Genomic DNA, 20,403 nt, shown 5'->3' with positions numbered 1-20,403 from the left:
TGATCCCGGGCGCCTTACCTTCTGTTGGGTGAACATTATTGTTATCCTGAATTCTTGCTTTCTGTTAAAAAACAATTCATAAAAACTGCAATTGGATAATGATTTTAAAAAAACACACAAAAAACTATGTATTCTATCATAGACCTATTAGGTCTATGATTCTATATATAAATATAGTACGTAGGTATGTACGTGTAAATAAGTTACTTGATATATATTTCAGTACCATTGGAATTTGTATTATGTAATTTGTACTGTTAGAAAGAAACAATCAATATATATCGCCATATGAAAGGCACACATACAGTAACTGATTGAATGAAGAAAATCACAAACGTAAATATGCTACGAAATATAATTGCAACAGATAGTTCAATTATATGCAAAATGTTGCAAATACATTGATCTTAACCGATCGCGCCGCGTGATTACTCGGAGAATGAACTCGTTTGGTAGATTATGCGTCAATCATAGCTCGGGCGACGCATAATCTAACGAACACAATTTCATTATCTATTACACATTTCATGATATTTTAAACCGGATCATTTGAAATTAATGCGGATATGATTGTTAGATATGTTTTTATTTTCCAGATAGACAATATATATTTGTATATTACGTACTATGTAAATCAATGTGATTGTTACGGCATATAAACCACGAACATGTGCTGTGACCATCAATTCAACGCTCTTTCCAAAAACAATCTCTAATATTTGTGGTACTCATTCAGAAAGCTACAAGAGTCAAGGAGGTGTTCTAGCACTTGATTGGACAATACCAATAACCCATAGCATGCCCGGTAGTGGTTTTCATCAAACGAATACATTTTTAGTTTACTATAATTCGTAAATTAGTGTCAAAAAAACACACAAAAAGACAACAACAAAAACAACAAAACTTGTAATTGTCCTAATTCATCGCTATTGAAAATAAATAAGGGCTAATACATAAACTCCGACTCTCTTGACTTGCATTTTTATTTTCAGATGTCTGAGTTGTGACTAAGATTTTATTCTGCCATTGTCGCTAATTTGGTTCTGATGTTGACTATGATGTGTTGGCCTGTGTTGTACTTATTTTTTGCATTGTTTTCAGTATTTTTTTTATGTTCTTGTACTTGTAAATTTCATTTTTGTGAACAGATCACCGGGAGCCCAACAGTTCGCTCCCAATAATTACGTAAACACCATTCTTCCGAGGTACTGTAATATAGACATGCTTATATGTGCTCATCACTTATTTGTTGAACATTTTGCTAATAATCTGAATAAAATAAGATGAGACTTTTTTATATAAATAAGTACTAGTATTTAATTGTCATTTTCTTCATATAAATTATTATTTATTTTTTGGTAGTTATTTTAAAGTGTTCAATAGCATATATAGTATGTGATGATGAACGTTGAATTTGTACAAAAATGATTAAAAAATAATGTAAAATTAAAATAAAATGTCTGAAATAAAAAAAAACACAAAATTTTAATAGACTAGGTTTTTGATTATACGTTCTGGTTTGATTTTGACAGCTGTGTACAGAACGTACATTGCATCATTTCCGGTTATGATATTCCAACTTTCAACTTTCTTGTCGATATGAATAAACTAGGCAGACGTTATATCATTGATCGACGACGGAACTGAGTAAGCTATTTTTTGATAAAAATGATCAAGCTAGAGGCTCTATTTAGTTTAGTTGAAATAACTTAGAGGATTCAGACGGTGTGTTTGTTGACAATTTCTCTACTATTAGCCAAGGATTTTCGCGATGGCTGACTGGGTGTTTGACAGTGTAGTGGGGTTCCTTTACAGTCCGATGTGGACTGTACCAATCGTCAACTTCATTGAACATAAATGTATAGGTAGGTGCAGTTTGAAGAACATGGAAAACATAACTACAAAGTTTTAGAAAGATCGGCGTCTGACAAATCAAGTGTTTTGTTTATTTGCATTTTAGTGTTCGACCCGGATGAAGAGCTTAAGTCTGTTTATAAGGAGACTCACCGGGAATACAAGGAATTGGTAAGTATTGATATTTGCAATTAATTACCAAATTAATCTATCTGAACATAAAATTATGCCACCTCAGCAATGTTGATCATTTATTAAATGTCCGGAAAAATAATTGCTAGGACCCGAGAAAACAATGACACAACAAAGCCATCGTGACAATGTCCACTAAAACTTAATTTTTTGGGACTTCTATAATACCAATGAACATTGAATAAATCCAGTTTGGAATTATCGTGAATATATCTAAAAAATTAGTAGCACGGAATAAGAAATATCAGTAAACATCCAAACATCTCTGGGCGTTTCTAGTTTCCATGGAAATAAGGAGTACATGTATCATGATGTCATAAGCCCAGTATGATAGATTTTATTAGCTGTGTTTCGTTTTCATTTTTTTTTTGCTGATAGTTAATTGCACTCTATTACAACCCAGTGAATGTTTTCTTCTCAAAACAGTGAATTTAAACAGAATATCCTTCAATCCAACATCTTATCTGCTAAAATTAAAATCCAGGAAATATTTCTTTTTCTACAGTTATATCATATTAATAAACTATAATGTACGATTAAATGTTGTCTAAAAACTGTTCCATATTGTAAATATTATCTATGTCTTTCAATTTATATAGTGTGTTAAGTATGGTGTGATAAAATACTAATAATAATTATAAAATAACATACAATTTAGTTAATCATTGATTCAAGTATTACTGGTATATTTATATTTCTTTTTATGTTAATAAACCGAATTAAAAAAAAACAAAACATTATTTTTCAGAGTATTCACAAAATATCATTTTCACTAACTGCCCAAAAACTGGGTGAAATTTTTACTACAAAATTTTATTCATGAAAATTTATCATTCAGAAATTTGGTTGGTTACAGTATTCACTAATATCCAACCTTAAATTGTAATTGTCTTAATAAACATAAATAGGTTCCTCAGTAGTAAAATAATTTGCTTCTATATATTAAATGTATCCCGAACTGAACACTAATTTAGACACTCATCATATGTATCCAGAACCACTTGAGGGACTGTGCCAGAACTGAACACTAATATAGACACTCATCATATGTATCCAGAACTGAACACTAATATAGACACTCATCAAATGTATCCAGAACTGAACACTAATATAGACACTCATTATATGTATCCAGAACTGAACACTAATATAGACACTCATCATATGTATCCAGAACTGAACACTAATATAGACACTCATCAAATGTATCCAGAACTGAACACTAATATAGACACTCATCATATGTATCCAGAACTGAACACTAATATAGACACTCATCAAATGTATCCAGAACTGAACACTAATATAGACACTCATCATATGTATCCAGAACTGAACACTAATAGACACTCATTATATGTATCCAGAACTAAACACTAATATAGACACTCATTATATGTATCCAGAACTGAACACTAGTATAGACACTCATCATATGTATCCAGAACTGAACACTAATATAGACACTCATTATATGTATCCAGAACTGAACACTAATATAGACACTCATTATATGTATCCAGAACTGAACACTAATATAGACACTGATCATATGTATCCAGAATTGAACACCAATATAGACACTCATCATATGTATCCAGAACTGAACACTAATATAGACACTCATTATATGTATCCAGAACTGAACACTAATATAGACACTCATTATATGTATCCAGAACTGAACACTAATATAGACACTCATCATATGTATCCAGAACTGAACACTAATAGACACTCATTATATGTATCCAGAACTGAACACTAATATAGACACTCATTATATGTATCCAGAACTGAACACTAGTATAGACACTCATCATATGTATCCAGAACTGAACATTAATATAGACACTCATCATATGTATCCAGAACTGAACACCAATACAGACACTCATCAAATATATCCAGAACTGAACACTAATATAGACACACATCATATGTATCCACAACTGAACACTAATATAGACACTCATCAAATGTATCCAGAACTGAACACTAATATAGACACTCATCAAATGTATCCAGAACTGAACACTAATATAGACACACATCATATGTATCCAGAATTGAACACTCAATATACCAACTCTTATATGTATTATTGTGCTTGTCACAAAGAGTAGTATTCCTGTCAATACATGTTTATGCTTGAGTTGTGCAGTCCCTAATTTCTGAGTCTGTAAATTCAGAGCCTGTTGATAGCAAATGAAAGCATATGTGGTTAGTATGCATCTTCAATCCGACTTCAATGTGACTGGCTAAATACATTTCCCCTTCATGTACATTGTGTGTTTTAGCTTTTAAAAAAATACGCCAATTTAAACTACCAGTAGATAACAATAAAATACCAGTAGAGACTACTCATCAGTGGTTAAATACTAATTAATAATTGAAGTCACAAAAATAATGAGTGCTGAAACATAATTAAACATGGGTTTGGTTAACTAATCAGCAAGCTTATACAAAGAAAATGATGTCTGACGAAAAGGACATAATTAAAAACCTACCAGTCCATGTTATCCAACCCAAACAATTAATTGTTAATCACTCTGAAACACAATGAATAATTTTAATTTACTAAACACACTCATTTATTAATCGCTATAGTCACTATTTCTAATTATATAGGTACTTGTTATATTATTGTCGATACAGTTTTTTACCTCACAATTTTTTAACTTAAAATTAATATATTATTATCATTGTAATTTTTTTACTATTTTTAGTCCCCGTTCGGACGCAGTCCGAAAACGGGGACTTATGTTTTGCCCTGTGTGCGTCCGTCCGTCCGTCCGTGCGTCCGTGATCACCTGTATCTCGAACATGCATGGACCGATTAAGTTCAAACTTCACTCATACATCACACATTATATGGGACATATGCACATGCATTTTTTTCATGATCCGATTAACGATAGCCGAATAGCGGCCATTTTAAGGCCGAAAATGCATCAAAATCGCACATTTTCACCATTCCGGACCCGGATCTCAGTTATGCATGGACGGATTTTGTTCAAATTTGGTACATACATTAAACATAATAGGACCTTGATGCACGTCTTTTTTTTTTTTGGATCGGGTTCGAAATGGCCGACTGGCGGCCATTTTGTTTTAAAGAATTCAGTTCTGGATCCGTATCTGAGACATGCTTGGATTGATCGAGTTCAAACTTCACACACACAAGGTACATCATGTCACAAATATGTATGTGCATTTGTTTCATGATCTCATTAACCATAGCCAAATGGCGGCCGCTTTAAGGCCGAAAATGCATTGAAATCGCACATTTTCACCATTCCGGACCCGGATCTCAGTTATGCATGGACGGATTTCATTCAAATTTGGTACACACATTAAACATAATAGGACCTTGATGCACGTCATTTTTTTTTTCGGATCAAGTTCGAAATAGCCGACTGGCGGCCATTTTGTTTTAAAGAATTCAGTTCTGGATCCGTATCCGAGACATGTCTGGATTGATCAAGTTCAAACTTCACACACACAAGGTACATCATGTCACAAATATGTATGTGCATTTGTTTCATGATCTCATTAACGATAGCCAAATGGCGGCCGCTTTAAGGCCGAAAATGCATTGAAATTGCACATTTTCACCATTCCGGACCCGGATCTCAGTTATGCATGGACGGATTTCATTCAAATTTGGTACATACATTAAACATAATAGGACCTTGATGCACGTCATTTTTTTTTTCGGATCAAGTTTGAAATAGCCGACTGGCGGCCATTTTGTTTTAAAGAATTCAGTTCTGGATCCGTATCCGAGACATGCTTGGAATGATCGAGTTCAAACTTCACACACACAAGGTACATCATGTCACAAATATGTATGTGCATTTGTTTCATGATCTCATTAACGATAGCCAAATGGCGGCCGCTTTAAGGCCGAAAATGCATTGAAATCGCACATTTTCACCATTCCGGACCCGTATCTCAGTTATGCATGGATGGATTTTGTTCAAATTTGGTACATACATTAAACATAATAGGACCTTGATGCACGTCTTTTTTTTTTCGGATCAAGTTCGAAATGGCTGACTGGCGGCCATTTTGTTAAAGAATTCAGTTCTGGATCCGTATCCAAGACATGTCTGGATTGATCAAGTTCAAACTTCACACACACATGGTACATCATGTCACAAATAGATATGTGCCTTTGTTTCATGATCTGCTTAACAATAGCGGAATGATGGCCATTTTAAGGCCGAAAATGCATCAAAATCACGTATTTTCACAATTCCAGAACCGGATCTCAGTCATGCATGGATGGATTTTGTTCAGATTTAGCACAATGTGTTGTACATATGCAGGTGCATTTCGGTCATGATCTGCTTTGAATGTATACGTCACTCAAATATGAACGGAACGGGGACGTGTCATTGACAATGACTTGTTTTTTTAATTTTCATATACTATTATTCATTAAATAATTCTATACATTGGAGTTGGAATATAAAAATTCCAAAGATATAGGAAAGGGACGAAAAAAGATCCTTAACCATTTTATTTATTTTTTTCTAGGTGGAATTTTTGCTTGAAAATTTTCTACAAGATGTGGGCATTACATCAGAGCAGTTTGTATCAGCATGTAAAAGAAAAGATGGCAATCAAACGGAGGAAACTTATGTAAGTTTATTTCCAAATTGTTTTATTGGAGCCTATTGTATTGTAACTGACGGCATCAGAATCATACTGTAGCTTGAAAAACTTTATCTATTTTATCTAGGACAATCTAATAATGTGCATTATTTATATGCAGACTTTGCAGTCCTATACCATTAATTTATCTGTATCTTTACTGATTTACAGTAGTGTCAATCATGATTGTACCTGAGGGTGGCTCGGCCCATACTCTGACTGGGAAGTGTGCTTCAGACTTAAATAGGAGGACTGACATAGATTCAATCAACAGCCCTGTCAATTTGACAATTAATCAAGAGTTGGGTCTTTCAATACATGTTAATTAAAGTGCAAATGTTCACATGTTCAAATATGCTGCCTCAATCCAAAGAACATTTGTTTGTTTGTTCAGAAGGGCTTGTTCATTGAGCCATTAACAACCCTGATATATCATGAACAGGGATTCTGGTTTTTTTGTAATCATTTTGGGATGATGATTCTGATTATTTTGTAATCATTATGGGATGATGATTCTGATTATTTTGTAATCATTATGGGATGATGATTCTGATTATTTTGTAATCATTTTGGGATGATGATTCTGATTATTTTGTAATCATTACGGGATGATGATTCTGATTATTTTGTTATCATTTTGGGATGATGATTCTGATTATTTTGTAATCATTTTGGGATGATGATTCTGATTATTTTGTAATCATTATGGGATGATGATTCTGATTATTTTGTTATCATTATGGGATGATGATTCTGATTATTTTGTAATCATTACGGGATGATGATTCTGATTATTTTGTTATCATTACAGGATAATGATTCTGATTATTTTGTTATCATTATGGGATGATGATTCTGATTATTTTGTAATCATTACGGGATGATGATTCTGATTATTTTGTAATCATTACGGGATGATGATTCTGATTATTTTGTAGTCATTACGGAATGATGATTCTGATTATTTTATAATCATTGGATTATGATTCTGATTATTTTGTAATCATTATGGGATGATGATTCTGATTATTTTGTAGTCATTACGGGATGATGATTCTGATTATTTTGTAATCATTATGGGATGATGATTCTGATTATTTTGTAATCATTATGGGATGATGATTCTGATTATTTTGTAATCATTACGGGATGATGATTCTGATTATTTTGTAATCATTATGAGATGATGATTCTGATTATTTGTAGTCATTATCAATTTGGGTATACATTTAAAATGTCTTGGAACATAGATACATATAAAATGGATTGTACCCCTGGGGAGTTATTAAAAAAATTACCTTATTGACTTCCACCATGTCAATACACTCATGTAACTATACCTAGGCTTCATGTACAACAGTTAAGACCCAATTCTCAGCTTCAGCCAAGTTTTACTTTTAGTAGCTGGATGCAGCAGAGAGTAATTTATTGATTTATTCTGGAGAGTTGAAAACCTTCATACCTGCTGAATTAACATTAGAAGTGATATTAACATTAGAAGTGATATTAACATTAGAAGTGATTTTAACATTAGATGCGATATTAACATTAGAAGTGATATTAACATTAGAAGTGATATTAACATTAGAAGTGATATTAACATTAGAAGTGATTTTAACATTAGAAGTGATATTAACATTAGAAGTGATATTAACATTAGAAGTAATATTAACATTAGAAGTGATATTACATTAGATGCGATATTAACATTAGAAGTGATTTCAACATTAGATGCGATATTAACATTAGAAGTGATATTAACATTAGAAGTGATATTACATTAGATGCGATATTAACATTAGAAGTGATATTAACATTAGAAGTGATATCAACATTAGAAGTGATTTTAACATTAGATGCAATATTAACATTAGATGCGATATTAACATTAGAAGTGATATTAACATTAGAAGTGATATTAACATTAGAAGTGATTTTAACATTAGATGCGATATTAACATTAGAAGTGATATTAACATTAGAAGTGATATTACATTAGATGCGATATTGACATTAGAAGTGATTTTAACATTAGATGCGATATTAACATTAGACGTGATATTACATTAGAAGTGATATTAACATCAGAAGTGATATTACATTCGATGCGATATTAACATTAGAAGTGATTTTAACATTAGAAGTGATATTACATTAGATGCGATATTACATTAGATGTGATATTTTGACCATAGACATACCTCTGTCATTTACTTAAGTGTATACACATATTATATGAATTACTAATTAATTAATTTGTGTTTGATCAAACTCTTGATTGGACTTGACCTTTAAATGATCTCTATATGATTGTCGTATTCTCAATGTTGGTTATTGATTGGTGTATCAAAATCAAGTTTATGTGACAGAGAGTACTACAATCCATCTAATTACAAATGTATATTGTTAGTAAAGGACAAATACTGAATTTAAATATCCTCACATTCAAATTTCTAATGTTCATTAAAGTTTTACATATCGTTCTTGAATGTCTAAGATTATAGTTTCCATGGCAACTGTTCCCAGTGTGAATTCTTTTTACACTGCCATGGTGAATTCAAAACAAATTATAATATAATAATGGTAAAATTAATTAAACTATCCTAATTACCACAATACTTTGCAATATTATGGGATACCTTATGTAGACATGGTGTTGTCATTGCTACCTCATTAAATCATTTGTAAAACCAAGCTACCTCATTTTTTTTTTATATTATATCAACAATTGTGATGAAATAAAAAAGTTTGTTACCATGGAAATAAGGAATCTGTGATTATCTGGTGGCCATTTTGAATAATGAAATTTCACTCATCCATTCATTCACCTTGATAATTTCATCTTAATACTCCCATGATTGATTTATCACTCATGGCAACCACCTTCATAAATATGAGATATCAGGTGATAGCCTCATAAACTTAGAGATCTTTCATTTTTCATTAATCATAATTCTAAGGACTGTGTGAGAAATTAATTCAAAATAATATAAATTACATATATAGACATATCAATCATTCTGTCATTCTATTGAATTATGTATTATTGCATTCAACAAAATGTAAATGTCATCAGACACGAGGCAGACAATGCCATACACCATATCCAAGGCTATTAGATATGCTTGATTTTGATTGCATGTGTTGAAGTGTGCAAACAATCAGTTGAGGTATTCAGAGATATGGCCAATGAGTACATTGTCAAAGGACATAAGATTGTAGTTTTCAGACACTATCAACTCTACAGATTGTTCCATTAGGCATGTCTCGATCCTGAAAATCATTTTTACTTACATTTGTCAAATATTACAATATCATTCAAGGACCCTTTATCTTTTGAATAATGTAAAGTTGAATGAAATACATTCCGTGTGTGAATGGAATTCATTTAGTGGATATATGCTTGATTTTGATGTATTTTTATCCAATCAGTCGACTTGAATCTCACTCTGAGACAGATATACCTGCATATGCATTTTAATGTAATATGACAATTTATAGGCTTATCTGAGATACTGGCTATTTGGATGTGAATGTGCATTGACTCTGTTTGCGATTGTCCATATGGATTAAAATAAACAATGTTTGTCATGTTCATGTTGAAAAATAATGCTGACTACGATGTAAATAAAATGTACTATATGCCTGTGGATCTGTTTTTGTTCTTTTCAGGCGGCATTTGAACAAGTTGAAGCTGCACAGGATTTAGAAGTATTCATCAGAATGATGGTACAAAAGAATATTGAACTTGAACTACAAGCCTTGAGACTTATCCAAGAAAGGAATGGTGTTATACCTGAGTCACTGACTCCTACCAAAGATCAACATTATTCACAAGTAGTAGCAGAAGATGAGGATGAAAAAATATTACAGGAAGTGCTAAGGTACACACTGTAATTATCATCTGTCTGTCTTTCACCCATGCATCCAAAACACACTTTATCACTATTCAATAATGCATACATAAATACTGGGTATGCCATTGGAATGCCATAAAAATTGACAAAAAATTTGAGCAGTTTCAATTTCAGTATTTGTATTCAAATTTGTCAAACGTTATTCATCGTACAGTGTGTGACTTAGTGTACGTTATAATCATTTAAAAAATACAACATTTTATAATAGATATAATAGAAGATGGCTGTGAGAATTCTGACTGACCAATCTAGCAATTATATCATTACTTTGATGACTAAGTTGGTAGGTCATGTTTGCATTCAAACAGTCTGTTAGCAATCTCCCCCATCTTATTACAGACTTAGGACTCAGCAGTTATCTAAACACATGTCCAATTTCTGTTAGTATTTACATTTAAAACAATACTCATACCTATCATACCTAATAACCATTGGTGTCATTTGCATTACAATTTTTGCATTGTTGTCATTTTCAAGACGGCACTTTCTTCATAGTAAACAGTGACTTCAGTTTTTCTCCTGTGTTTTTAAAAGACAGAATCCTGAATTGTATACTATAGTTTAGAATATTTGGTGTAGAGTGGTGGAAATGATTTCTTGATACATGTGTTCTTGATTGAAGACATGCACACGTATTCTGTAGGTTCTTGGGCAAGACATGTTGTACAATCTGTCAATTACATATCTTAATTTTAATGAAAGCTGAGGGTTGCTATTTATAAGTATTGGTAAATGTGTTAATAAAGGTACGGGTTTGTGCCACACACTGTAGTTTGACCCACTGCTGTCCAATAAAGACACCAACCTCCCAAACCCAAACCTAAACCAGATAATTTCCCAGCATGTTGAACTTGTCACCATTCTAAAATATGATTTTTTTCTTCCGTGGAAATCAAATCAGATTATGTAGTAATTCACTCATCGGCTTTTGGTAACCATTTATATAGGAAATCCAAAGAAGAGTACGAAGCAGAACAAAGTAAAAAGAAAAAGGGTGGATATGACACAGACATGGAGAAAGCTTTAGCAAACAGTCAAGATGAACAAAGTAGGTTACATGCAGATAGACAGAGAGAACAAGAAATGCTGGATAAGGTGAGTTAGGTCACTGCTATGATCAGGTGACTTGTACCATAAAGTCATTGACCTGTGTTATGATCAGGTGACTTGTACTATAAAGTCATTGACCTGTTATGATCAGGTGACTTGTACCATAAAGTCATTGACCTATGTTACAGTATTATCAGGTGACTTGTGCTAAATGTTCATTGTCCTCTTTTAACACGCAAAATGAAATCCATCAAAAGAATAAAATCAGTTTAAAGGCAGAATTTATTCACAAGCAAATTATTAAGTGGTAAGAACATTATAAAATGCTAACCATTGTAAATTACACATGTTGGTTTCTTGAATAAGCGCCAATATTGGTGTCATAAATAACTGAAATGTTCTGAAAATGGACTATTTACAGTACCATATTTGTTTCATAAGCCCATCATCATCCTCAAAACAAAAACTGCCATAATTGTATACTGGATTTTTTGAAATATGACCTAATTTGACCATAGACACTTTTGTCATTTACATACATGTACAGACTGCCAATAGAACAAATATGGTACCTAGTTATGTTAAATCAGTTATAATTTGACAACTTCATGATATAGTTTCACTTTGATGCAAATATTTATTTTCTGTGTTTTCTACTAGGCACTGAAGTTATCCTTGACATCCTCTTCAACAACCAAGTCCCAGGCATCTTTGAAGGGTTTACCAGGAATACCAAAAGATACTAAGGTATCTGAATCTGTGTATAATCACATATAATGGACAACTTTACAACATAATTGTAAGACATAACCTGTGTTACCAAGATTGTTGTCAACTGACCATATGTAAATTTAGATTCCAAGTATTCATAACAATTTATTAATATTCATTTTTGTTTGATTAATACCTTGCAGTTTAACTTTGTGAATGCCATCGTTTTTTAATACATTTTTGTTTGTGTTTTTCTATAATTTCTTAATTTATATTGGACCAAATAGACATAATATCCCATCTTGACCAACATATTTGAAAAATAAAGAATAAATTTTGGCAAGTTAATTTTGTGGGACTTAAGTTGACGCAAAGGATTATGGGTTATACGTCAAAGGGTTAAAACAACATTTCATACAAACAGTTAATTTGCATATTGTCTGTTTTGTAGTCATCATCCAAGTCCAGTCCATCTAAGTCTCCTGCACCCGCTGTACCTGTAATAAAAGAACCTGTTGCTGCTAAGGTACCAACAAAAGCACCAAACAAAGTGAGCAGTGCGGAGGCAGCAGCAAGTTGGCTCAGCAGTGCCAAAGCCGAGGCTGCAGAGCAACAGACATCAAGCAGAACCACTGCAGTAAGTCTCTCACATTATCTCAAAGCATCATTCTACATTTAAGAAAAAGATATCAATCTTTGGAATTGCACCATGGAATCATGGGATATCTTATCCTATCTAGAAACATAATCTTACATAATTACCATCAGGGATGCATTTCTCAATATTAAAAAGGGACCCACATTTTAGTACAAGAGGTGGTTGCAATAAAGGTGCACAATATATATATCCTTTATTTTCTCATCAGGACTCACTTCACAAAAATGTTTATGCTAGAAAAGGTATTCCAACTTGCGTAAAAGAGATCTTATTTTTTTTTGATAATCATTCTCAATATTTGATTTATTTTTTACCATCATTTTCTATCTCTTCAGATTTCTCCAATATCATAATAAACATTGTTGACAAATAACACCTTCTAAGTAAATTAATATGTTTATTTTTTGCCAGAATTAGATTTTAGCAGTTCTGAGAATTATGTGAACAGTCATTTAGCAAGATGGCTTGCAATTTTGCAAAACACTTTGGTTTTTGTCCAATTCAGACTTAACAATGGCGCTCATACTAGATAAAACGGGAGAGGGGGTGGTCTTGTGGCTTTTATCAACTCCGACTTTGTTTTCAGTCGTAGACTTGACCTTGAGAACAATTTTCTTGAAATTATGTGGATTGAATTAACTTTACCCAGTTGTAGGTATCTTTTACTTGGTTGCGTTTATAGACCTCCAAGTACTGTTCATAACATAGATGTGCTGTTAGTTCATAACATTGAAAAAGCTTACCTAGAAGGCAAAGAAATGTATATTTTTGGTGACTTTAATTATGATGTTCTATCTAATTGTACTCACTACTTGTTTATTTGCTTAGCTGACTTAGGCTTTTCTCAAATTATTAATGGTATTACGAGGCCTACGTCCGGTAAATGTCTGGACCACGTTTATGTAAATCATAATGAAAATGTTAATTTGGCTCTCATTCACAACTTGGGTATTTCGGACCATAACCCTATATTCGTGGTTCGCAAACATCGTTCCTTCCCTCAATCAAACAATCATGTTTCTATTCGTTATAGAAATTTCAAAGTGTTCGTTGAGTCTCTATTTTTGGCTGACTTTCGGAACACGCATTACTGATACTAATTTAGCTTTTGAGACTTGGCATTCTATTTTTAATAATATTTGTGATTCGCATGCCCCATTTGTTTGTAGACGTGTGAAAAAATTAAGACAGCCAGGATGGCTGAATACGGACATTCTACTTAAAATTAGAGAAAGAGACAAACTTTGGAGGCGTGCACGTACTTTATGTGATGTTACTGTCCTAAACCAATATAGAGCCAAACGTAATCTGGTAGTTAATTTAATCAAGGCCGCTAAGAAAAATCATTATATTCAACTTATCAAAATCAATAGCTACAACAGTGCCGCCTTGTGGAAAACCCTTAACGATTTGATCAGTGGTGGTAAATCTAACTCTCTCAACATTCATATTTCAGTTGGCAATAACTTCGAAAAAATTGTTAATAATTTCAATACACATTTCGCTTCTGTTGCCGACAAGTTACGACCCAATGTTTCAGTGGGTGATTCATATTTTACGAATTTACGGAAATTTATTGAACCCAAATTGACCAATACTCGACAATTTGTTATTCCGCCGGTCACATGCCAGTTCGTGAAGAACCAACTGTTTTCACTATCTAGTTCTAAGTCAGCTGGTCTTGACAATACATCATCTAAACTTTTGCGTATTTCTGCTCCATTCATTTGTGAAAGTATTGTTTATTTATTCAACCTCAGCATTTCATCAGGTATTTTTCCAGACATGTTTAAGCATGCCAAAGTTATTCCATTACACAAGGGCGGATCCCACGACTTGTGTAATTTTCGTCCAATTTCGCTTCTCCCAATAATCTCAAAAATCTTTGAAAAACACGTGCATGATCACTTATACCATTATTTGAACAGTAATGATTTAATTTCTAAATCGCAGTCAGGTTTTCGGAAATCACATTCTTGCCATACAGCTATGATTAAGCCATGTGATGCATTACTTAGCAATATGGATGATGGCTTATTGTGTGGTTTGCTTTTCCTTGATTTAAGCAAGGCGTTTAATATGGTAGATAAACATGTATTATTAAATAAGCTCTCAATTTATGGCATTTCTCCAATCTCCCTTGTTTGGTTTAATTCTTATTTTAACTGACAGAAAGCAAGTTGTGTATTTGATGGGTAAACAGTCGGATACTGTCAATATTCGACATGGCGTACCACAGGGTTCGATTTTAGGACCATTATTATTTCTTCTATTTATTAATGACTTACCATTATTTCTTGAAAACAGTTCCATTGATATGTATGCGAACGATCAAACTCTGTTATCGTCTGGACCAAGTATCAATGTACCCGGTAGTCACAAAGTGCATTAATGATGATGTTTGGCCAATTTTGCGTTGGGTTAATTGCAATTACATGTCAATCACCACATCTAAATCAAAATCTATGCTTGTTGGATCCGTCAAAGGCTAAATAATATTGGTGAAGATTTTCTGGTGAAATTCAATGGTGAAATAATTAAAACAGTCAGTTTCGAAAAGTCGCTCGGGGTGGTTTTAGATAAAACTCTATCATGGGATCATCATGTTGATATGCTTTGTAAAAAGCTTAGCCAAAGAATTGGTGTTCTTATGAGAGTTCGCAGCTTCTTACCTATTTCCGTCAGAATAACATTGTATTTTTCATTTATTCAGTCGTTATTGGACTATTGCTGTATAGTATGGGGCAATACAAATTTATGTCGGGTGTATAAGCTTCAGAAAAGGGCAGTTCGTGTGATTTCCTCTGACAACTTTAGCCAATCGTCGTTTGAACTGTTCAAAAAACATAGTATCTTGCCTATCGATTACAGAATTTCATATTATCTAGGTATCGTAATGTATATGGCAACCAATGGCTTGGCGCCTTTATATATAAGTGAAATGTTCAGTCCTATCTCCCAAACCCACAAGTATAGTACACGTTCCTCTCTTAAAAATAATTTACGCATTACTAAATGGAAAACATCCATGGGTCAGAGGACGTTTCAGTATAGAGGGGTAACCCTATGGAATAACTTGCCATTCCATATCAGAAATTCAGCCTCTTTAGGCATTTTTAAGAAAACTTACAAAATTTATCTGAGTGAAAAATTTGTTGTAAATGGCTCAAGCCTATAATATGTATATTGTGTTTTTTGTCCCTACAGAGGGCCCAATGAAAATTACTTTATTGTATATTGGCCTACCCTCTTTAAATAAAGTGTTAAATAAATAAATAAATAAATCGTTTGAATACATAAACATGTTATTTTTATGCGTTTTAATATTCCTCGAATTACATACAATGTAGATACACAGATGAAGGATTGTTATTGAATATGAATATCATGTTTACCACCACTATAAAATACAGCACTCCATCAGTTAAATGGTGCCGCCAAGCTTAGAACAAAGTGTTTCGCAAAGTTGCAAGTCATCTTGCTATCTGACTATTCGAATATTCTCAGAACTGCTGTAATATATTCCTTTCATTCTGAAACATTTAACTAAGCAAGGGTTTTAGTTACTTTACATTAGTACTGTGTATTTACACCTCAAAATATAAACCTCAAATCTGTCTGAGAATAATTCAAATTGAACCATAATCTATATGTAACTATGTTAATTGGAAGTACATGTAAGCATGTACATGTATGGGTACATGTATGTAAAAGTCTCGTCTTTAATTTTCTTTTGTTCCCATTATGTGTGAAACAATGAAATACTTTCAGAATGATGCAATTAGTACATTCCCTGAAAACCACATGTATTGTATTTGTTCTCTTAGTGACACAATTGCTTATATAAATGGCCGAGGTGTATGGTCGAAATATTCATATTTTTATGGTCCAGTATAAAATAAATACAATTGTGTGCACTTCTATTTGAGATGCGCTTGTAATAGAGCAAATACTGTATTCTTGTTTCACATCTTATTTTTATGAGTATATTATTTGATACTTATTTCTTATTTCTGTTTTTTTATGATTACAGTTCACTAGTGCTTTTCATTTATTTATCTTCTTTTCATGTCTTTTTCTTTTTTTTAATCCCTTTGTGATGACCTCGTCTCTTGTGTTCTTTGTTTGTTCTGTCCCAGTCTGAGCAGCACAGTAACAAGGTAGGACAATTGCCCCTCTCACCCCAATTGCATTAATAATGGTATAACTCATGCATGTAACATCCTATAGAATCATTTATTTTCACTGACATTTAATTTCACTATTTTGATGTTTTGAGCAATTTCACAGGGTTTTTAAGTTTATGAACTTGTCAAGGAAACAATGAGTTCTATTGTTATTCAATTATACCGGTTAATGAAAATAGCAAAATTAAACATCAGTGAATATTAATACATCTACAGTAATCACAGTATGCCATATATGGTGGTGGTTGGGTTATAAATCATCACAATTGTGAAGAGCTGCTATTTGGGGATCTGTATTGCATCAATAAAGTTAGTTATATTATGTCATTTCTATTAGAAATCATTCACAGTAATGGATTGGTGTTATAATGTACCAATTGTTCATAAGATTTTATAATGGTATTAGAGCTACTGTATTTGCTTGCTTAGAAGTTTATAAACAAACAACTACACTGAACCATGTGACCAACCGTATAATAGTCTTCACATGGATTTTTTACTATAGTCTGACCTTAACCTGGCCATAGTCTGACCTTAACCTGGCCATAGTCTGACCTTAACCTGGTCATAGTCTGACTTGACTATAGTCTGACCTGGCCAAAGTCTGACCATAACCTAGTCGTAGTCTGACCTGGCCATAGTCTGACCTCAACTTGGTCATAGTCTGACCTGACTATAGTTTGACCTGGCTATAGTCTGAGCTTAACTTGGTCATAGTCTGACTTGACTATAGTCTGACCTGGCTATAATCTGACCTTAACCTGGTCATAGTCTGACCTGACTATAGTCTGACCTGACTATAGTTTGACCTGGCCATAGTCTGACCTTAACCTGGTCATAGTCTGACCTGACTATAGTCTGACCTGGCCATAGTCTGAGCTTAACTTGGTCATAGTCTGACTTGATTATAGTCTGACCTGGCTATAATCTGACCTTAACCTGGTCATAGTCTGACCTGGCCATAGTCTGAGCTTAACTTGGTCATAGTCTGACTTGACTATATTCTGACCTGGCCATAGTTTGACCTGGCCATAGTCTGACCTGGCCATAGTCTGACCTTAACCTGGTCATAGTCTGACCTGACTATAGTCTGACCGGCCATAGTCTGATCTTCAAGATGCACACAGTGTTATTTATCTTTTCATTGAAATTTCTACCCATTCTCAAAGCCTGATCTATGTCACGATCGCCTAAAAATTGCCAGGACTAAACAACTCGCTAACCAACATTCCCATGCAATAAATCTTGTATTTCAACAATTGCTGCTGGAATTTTCTTACTCCTGAAATCTTATTTATTTTGACATTTGGAGAAGCTCTTTGTAGTGATGATTGTCACATGACATGGATTTTTTTTTAACTTTTTTTACTACATGTGTACCGTTTTTTTATATATCTTTAACTATTTTTTGCCTTGAATAGAAACCATGATTCCAATTGACTTATAAATGGTTGAAATGGCTCACTATACCCATGAATATTAATTACCTATGTGCCATCGATATGTGCCATCTTTTGATTTGTTGGAAGTTTATAGTGACTAAAACAGGGTATACAGAAGTGGCATGATATATGCAAATTAGTGTATTTCCTGCGAAAATGTGAGGGCAGTGTGTGAATCATTTCCAACTAGGAATACACACATTTAAGCAATAGAAATGCATTGTTCTGTAAGTAGCACATGCTTTATCTAAAAAATAAGAGATCTGTCTATGGTGAAAATAATCATATTTTTATCCAGAATGCATTTTTTTTCATTTATGTGTGTTACTATTAGAGATATTATAGAGCGAATACAGTAGTCTCTTGCTAGTACTTAACACTTCTTGGTTTGTTCAATAACACATAATACCTGTAATATTGAATTAACAGCTTGCAAGCAGTGATGCAGCTGAACTGAAACGTAGAGAAGATTATCTTAGATTACAACGTGATAAACTTCTTGCAATGAAAAAGCAAGAAAGAGAGAAAACATTAGACTCATTTGCAGCCTCATCCCAGGGTAGAGAGCGCCCTCGTTCAGCTAGAGCTGCAAAACAAGCAACACAAGGTAAGCCTGGGTACCGTTAATGCATTATACTAGAGCAGTGATTTGACCAACAACAAAAATGGTTTTGCTTCTTGTCCTAGGAAAAATTGAAAAATGATGCTGTGACACAGTTTTAATTTTTTTTTTGTATTAGGTAGATTATTCAATACCAACAAACTGATGCATTATTAAAGGCTGATTTAGAGCAAAAAAAAAACAATCACTGAAATAGAGAACAAAATATTTCCCAATTCTAAAATGTGTGAGGTGTAGGTGTAAGGTGTTTCAAACCGGAGTGCGCGATGATGAAAGGAAAACCTATTTTTTCGGGGTGCCTTATTACACATATACGTTTTTTATTAACATATCTTGAAATTAATACTTCTTTATTGTCTTCTCAGGAGAAGGCAAACCAAAAGCAGCACCAATATCAGCAGAAGATCAGAAAAAACTTGCAATGAGACAAGCATTGGCAGCAAGACTTAAAGAAGAAGTTATCAACAAAAAATAAAAACCTACTTTAATTCCTATTTACTTAATAATAATTACAGCTTGACTTACTCAATCAGTATGTAGGTCATTGAAATAAGGGTCAAACAGAAGTGTCAATATTTCTACTTTACGATGGATTTCATGCAAAATAAAGATGTGTACATTTGTTTAATATTATTAATGACTTCAAATAAGGATCTACTTAATCATGAAATGCAAAACTTGAACTTAGGCTTTATTTTTAAGGTTTACATTGTGTAGATTGTTGTTTAGCATTTACATATGTGATATTTTTACGTAGATAGTTGGGTAATAAATAAAAGCACATTAGTTATTGGAAGTTGTTAGAGGTTATTTGTGGTTAATAATTGAGATATTGTGACAAGCAATGTTGATATTATTCTAGTGTATAGCATGAGAAAAAATATTTAAATTTTTTTTGATTTTTGAGAAATACCTCACATTATCTCCGGTATTAGTCGAGAATGATCTATTTATCATATGTGCAACTGAAACAGCACAGAAATTGTGAAACTGACATTGAGAAGACGAGCATGAAAGTAGTGGGGAAGACCTAAGGAATGCGTGAATGTTTGTCAAACATCAAACAATTTGCATTGGTGAAATACTGACATAAAATGTATGTAAAACC

The 20,403-nt window shown here is 33.0% G+C and overlaps 1 protein-coding gene across 2 annotated transcripts; it reads left to right on the top strand.

Annotated features, from left to right (window-relative positions):
* The first annotated feature begins 1,712 nt into the window (after window positions 1–1,712).
* Window positions 1,713–20,091, top strand: LOC100371446 (cilia- and flagella-associated protein 36-like). Of its 2 annotated transcripts, XM_085490854.1 has the most exons (10): window positions 1,713–1,865; window positions 1,961–2,025; window positions 6,592–6,696; window positions 10,381–10,592; window positions 11,573–11,720; window positions 12,336–12,422; window positions 12,838–13,023; window positions 17,184–17,204; window positions 19,103–19,280; window positions 19,661–20,091. In XM_085490854.1, the coding sequence occupies exons 1-10, from the start codon at window positions 1,772–1,774 to the stop codon at window positions 19,768–19,770; spliced, it is 1,206 nt and encodes a 401-aa protein (XP_085346980.1). In that variant the 5' UTR covers window positions 1,713–1,771; the 3' UTR covers window positions 19,771–20,091. The 2 variants fall into 2 exon arrangements, with proteins under 2 accessions (XP_085346980.1, XP_085346985.1); XM_085490859.1 differs by lacking the exon at window positions 17,184–17,204.
* Window positions 20,092–20,403: the final 312 nt, after the last annotated feature.

The sequence above is a fragment of the Saccoglossus kowalevskii genome, chromosome 2 (assembly GCF_978046115.1).
Source record: "Saccoglossus kowalevskii chromosome 2, keSacKowa6.1, whole genome shotgun sequence".
In the NCBI taxonomy this organism is placed as follows: domain Eukaryota; kingdom Metazoa; phylum Hemichordata; class Enteropneusta; family Harrimaniidae; genus Saccoglossus; species Saccoglossus kowalevskii.
This window is presented reverse-complemented; position numbering and strand designations above follow the sequence as displayed.

Excerpts from the sequence above, each read along its gene's own strand:
- LOC100371446 (XM_085490854.1), top strand. The coding sequence starts at position 1,772 with ATGGCTGACTGGGTGTTTGACAGTGTAGTGGGGTTCCTTTACAGTCCG. Across the intron at positions 6,697-10,380 it reads ATCAAACGGAGGAAACTTAT|GCGGCATTTGAACAAGTTGA; the intron begins GTAAGTTTATTT and ends TGTTCTTTTCAG. Across the intron at positions 13,024-17,183 it reads CATCAAGCAGAACCACTGCA|TCTGAGCAGCACAGTAACAA; the intron begins GTAAGTCTCTCA and ends GTTCTGTCCCAG.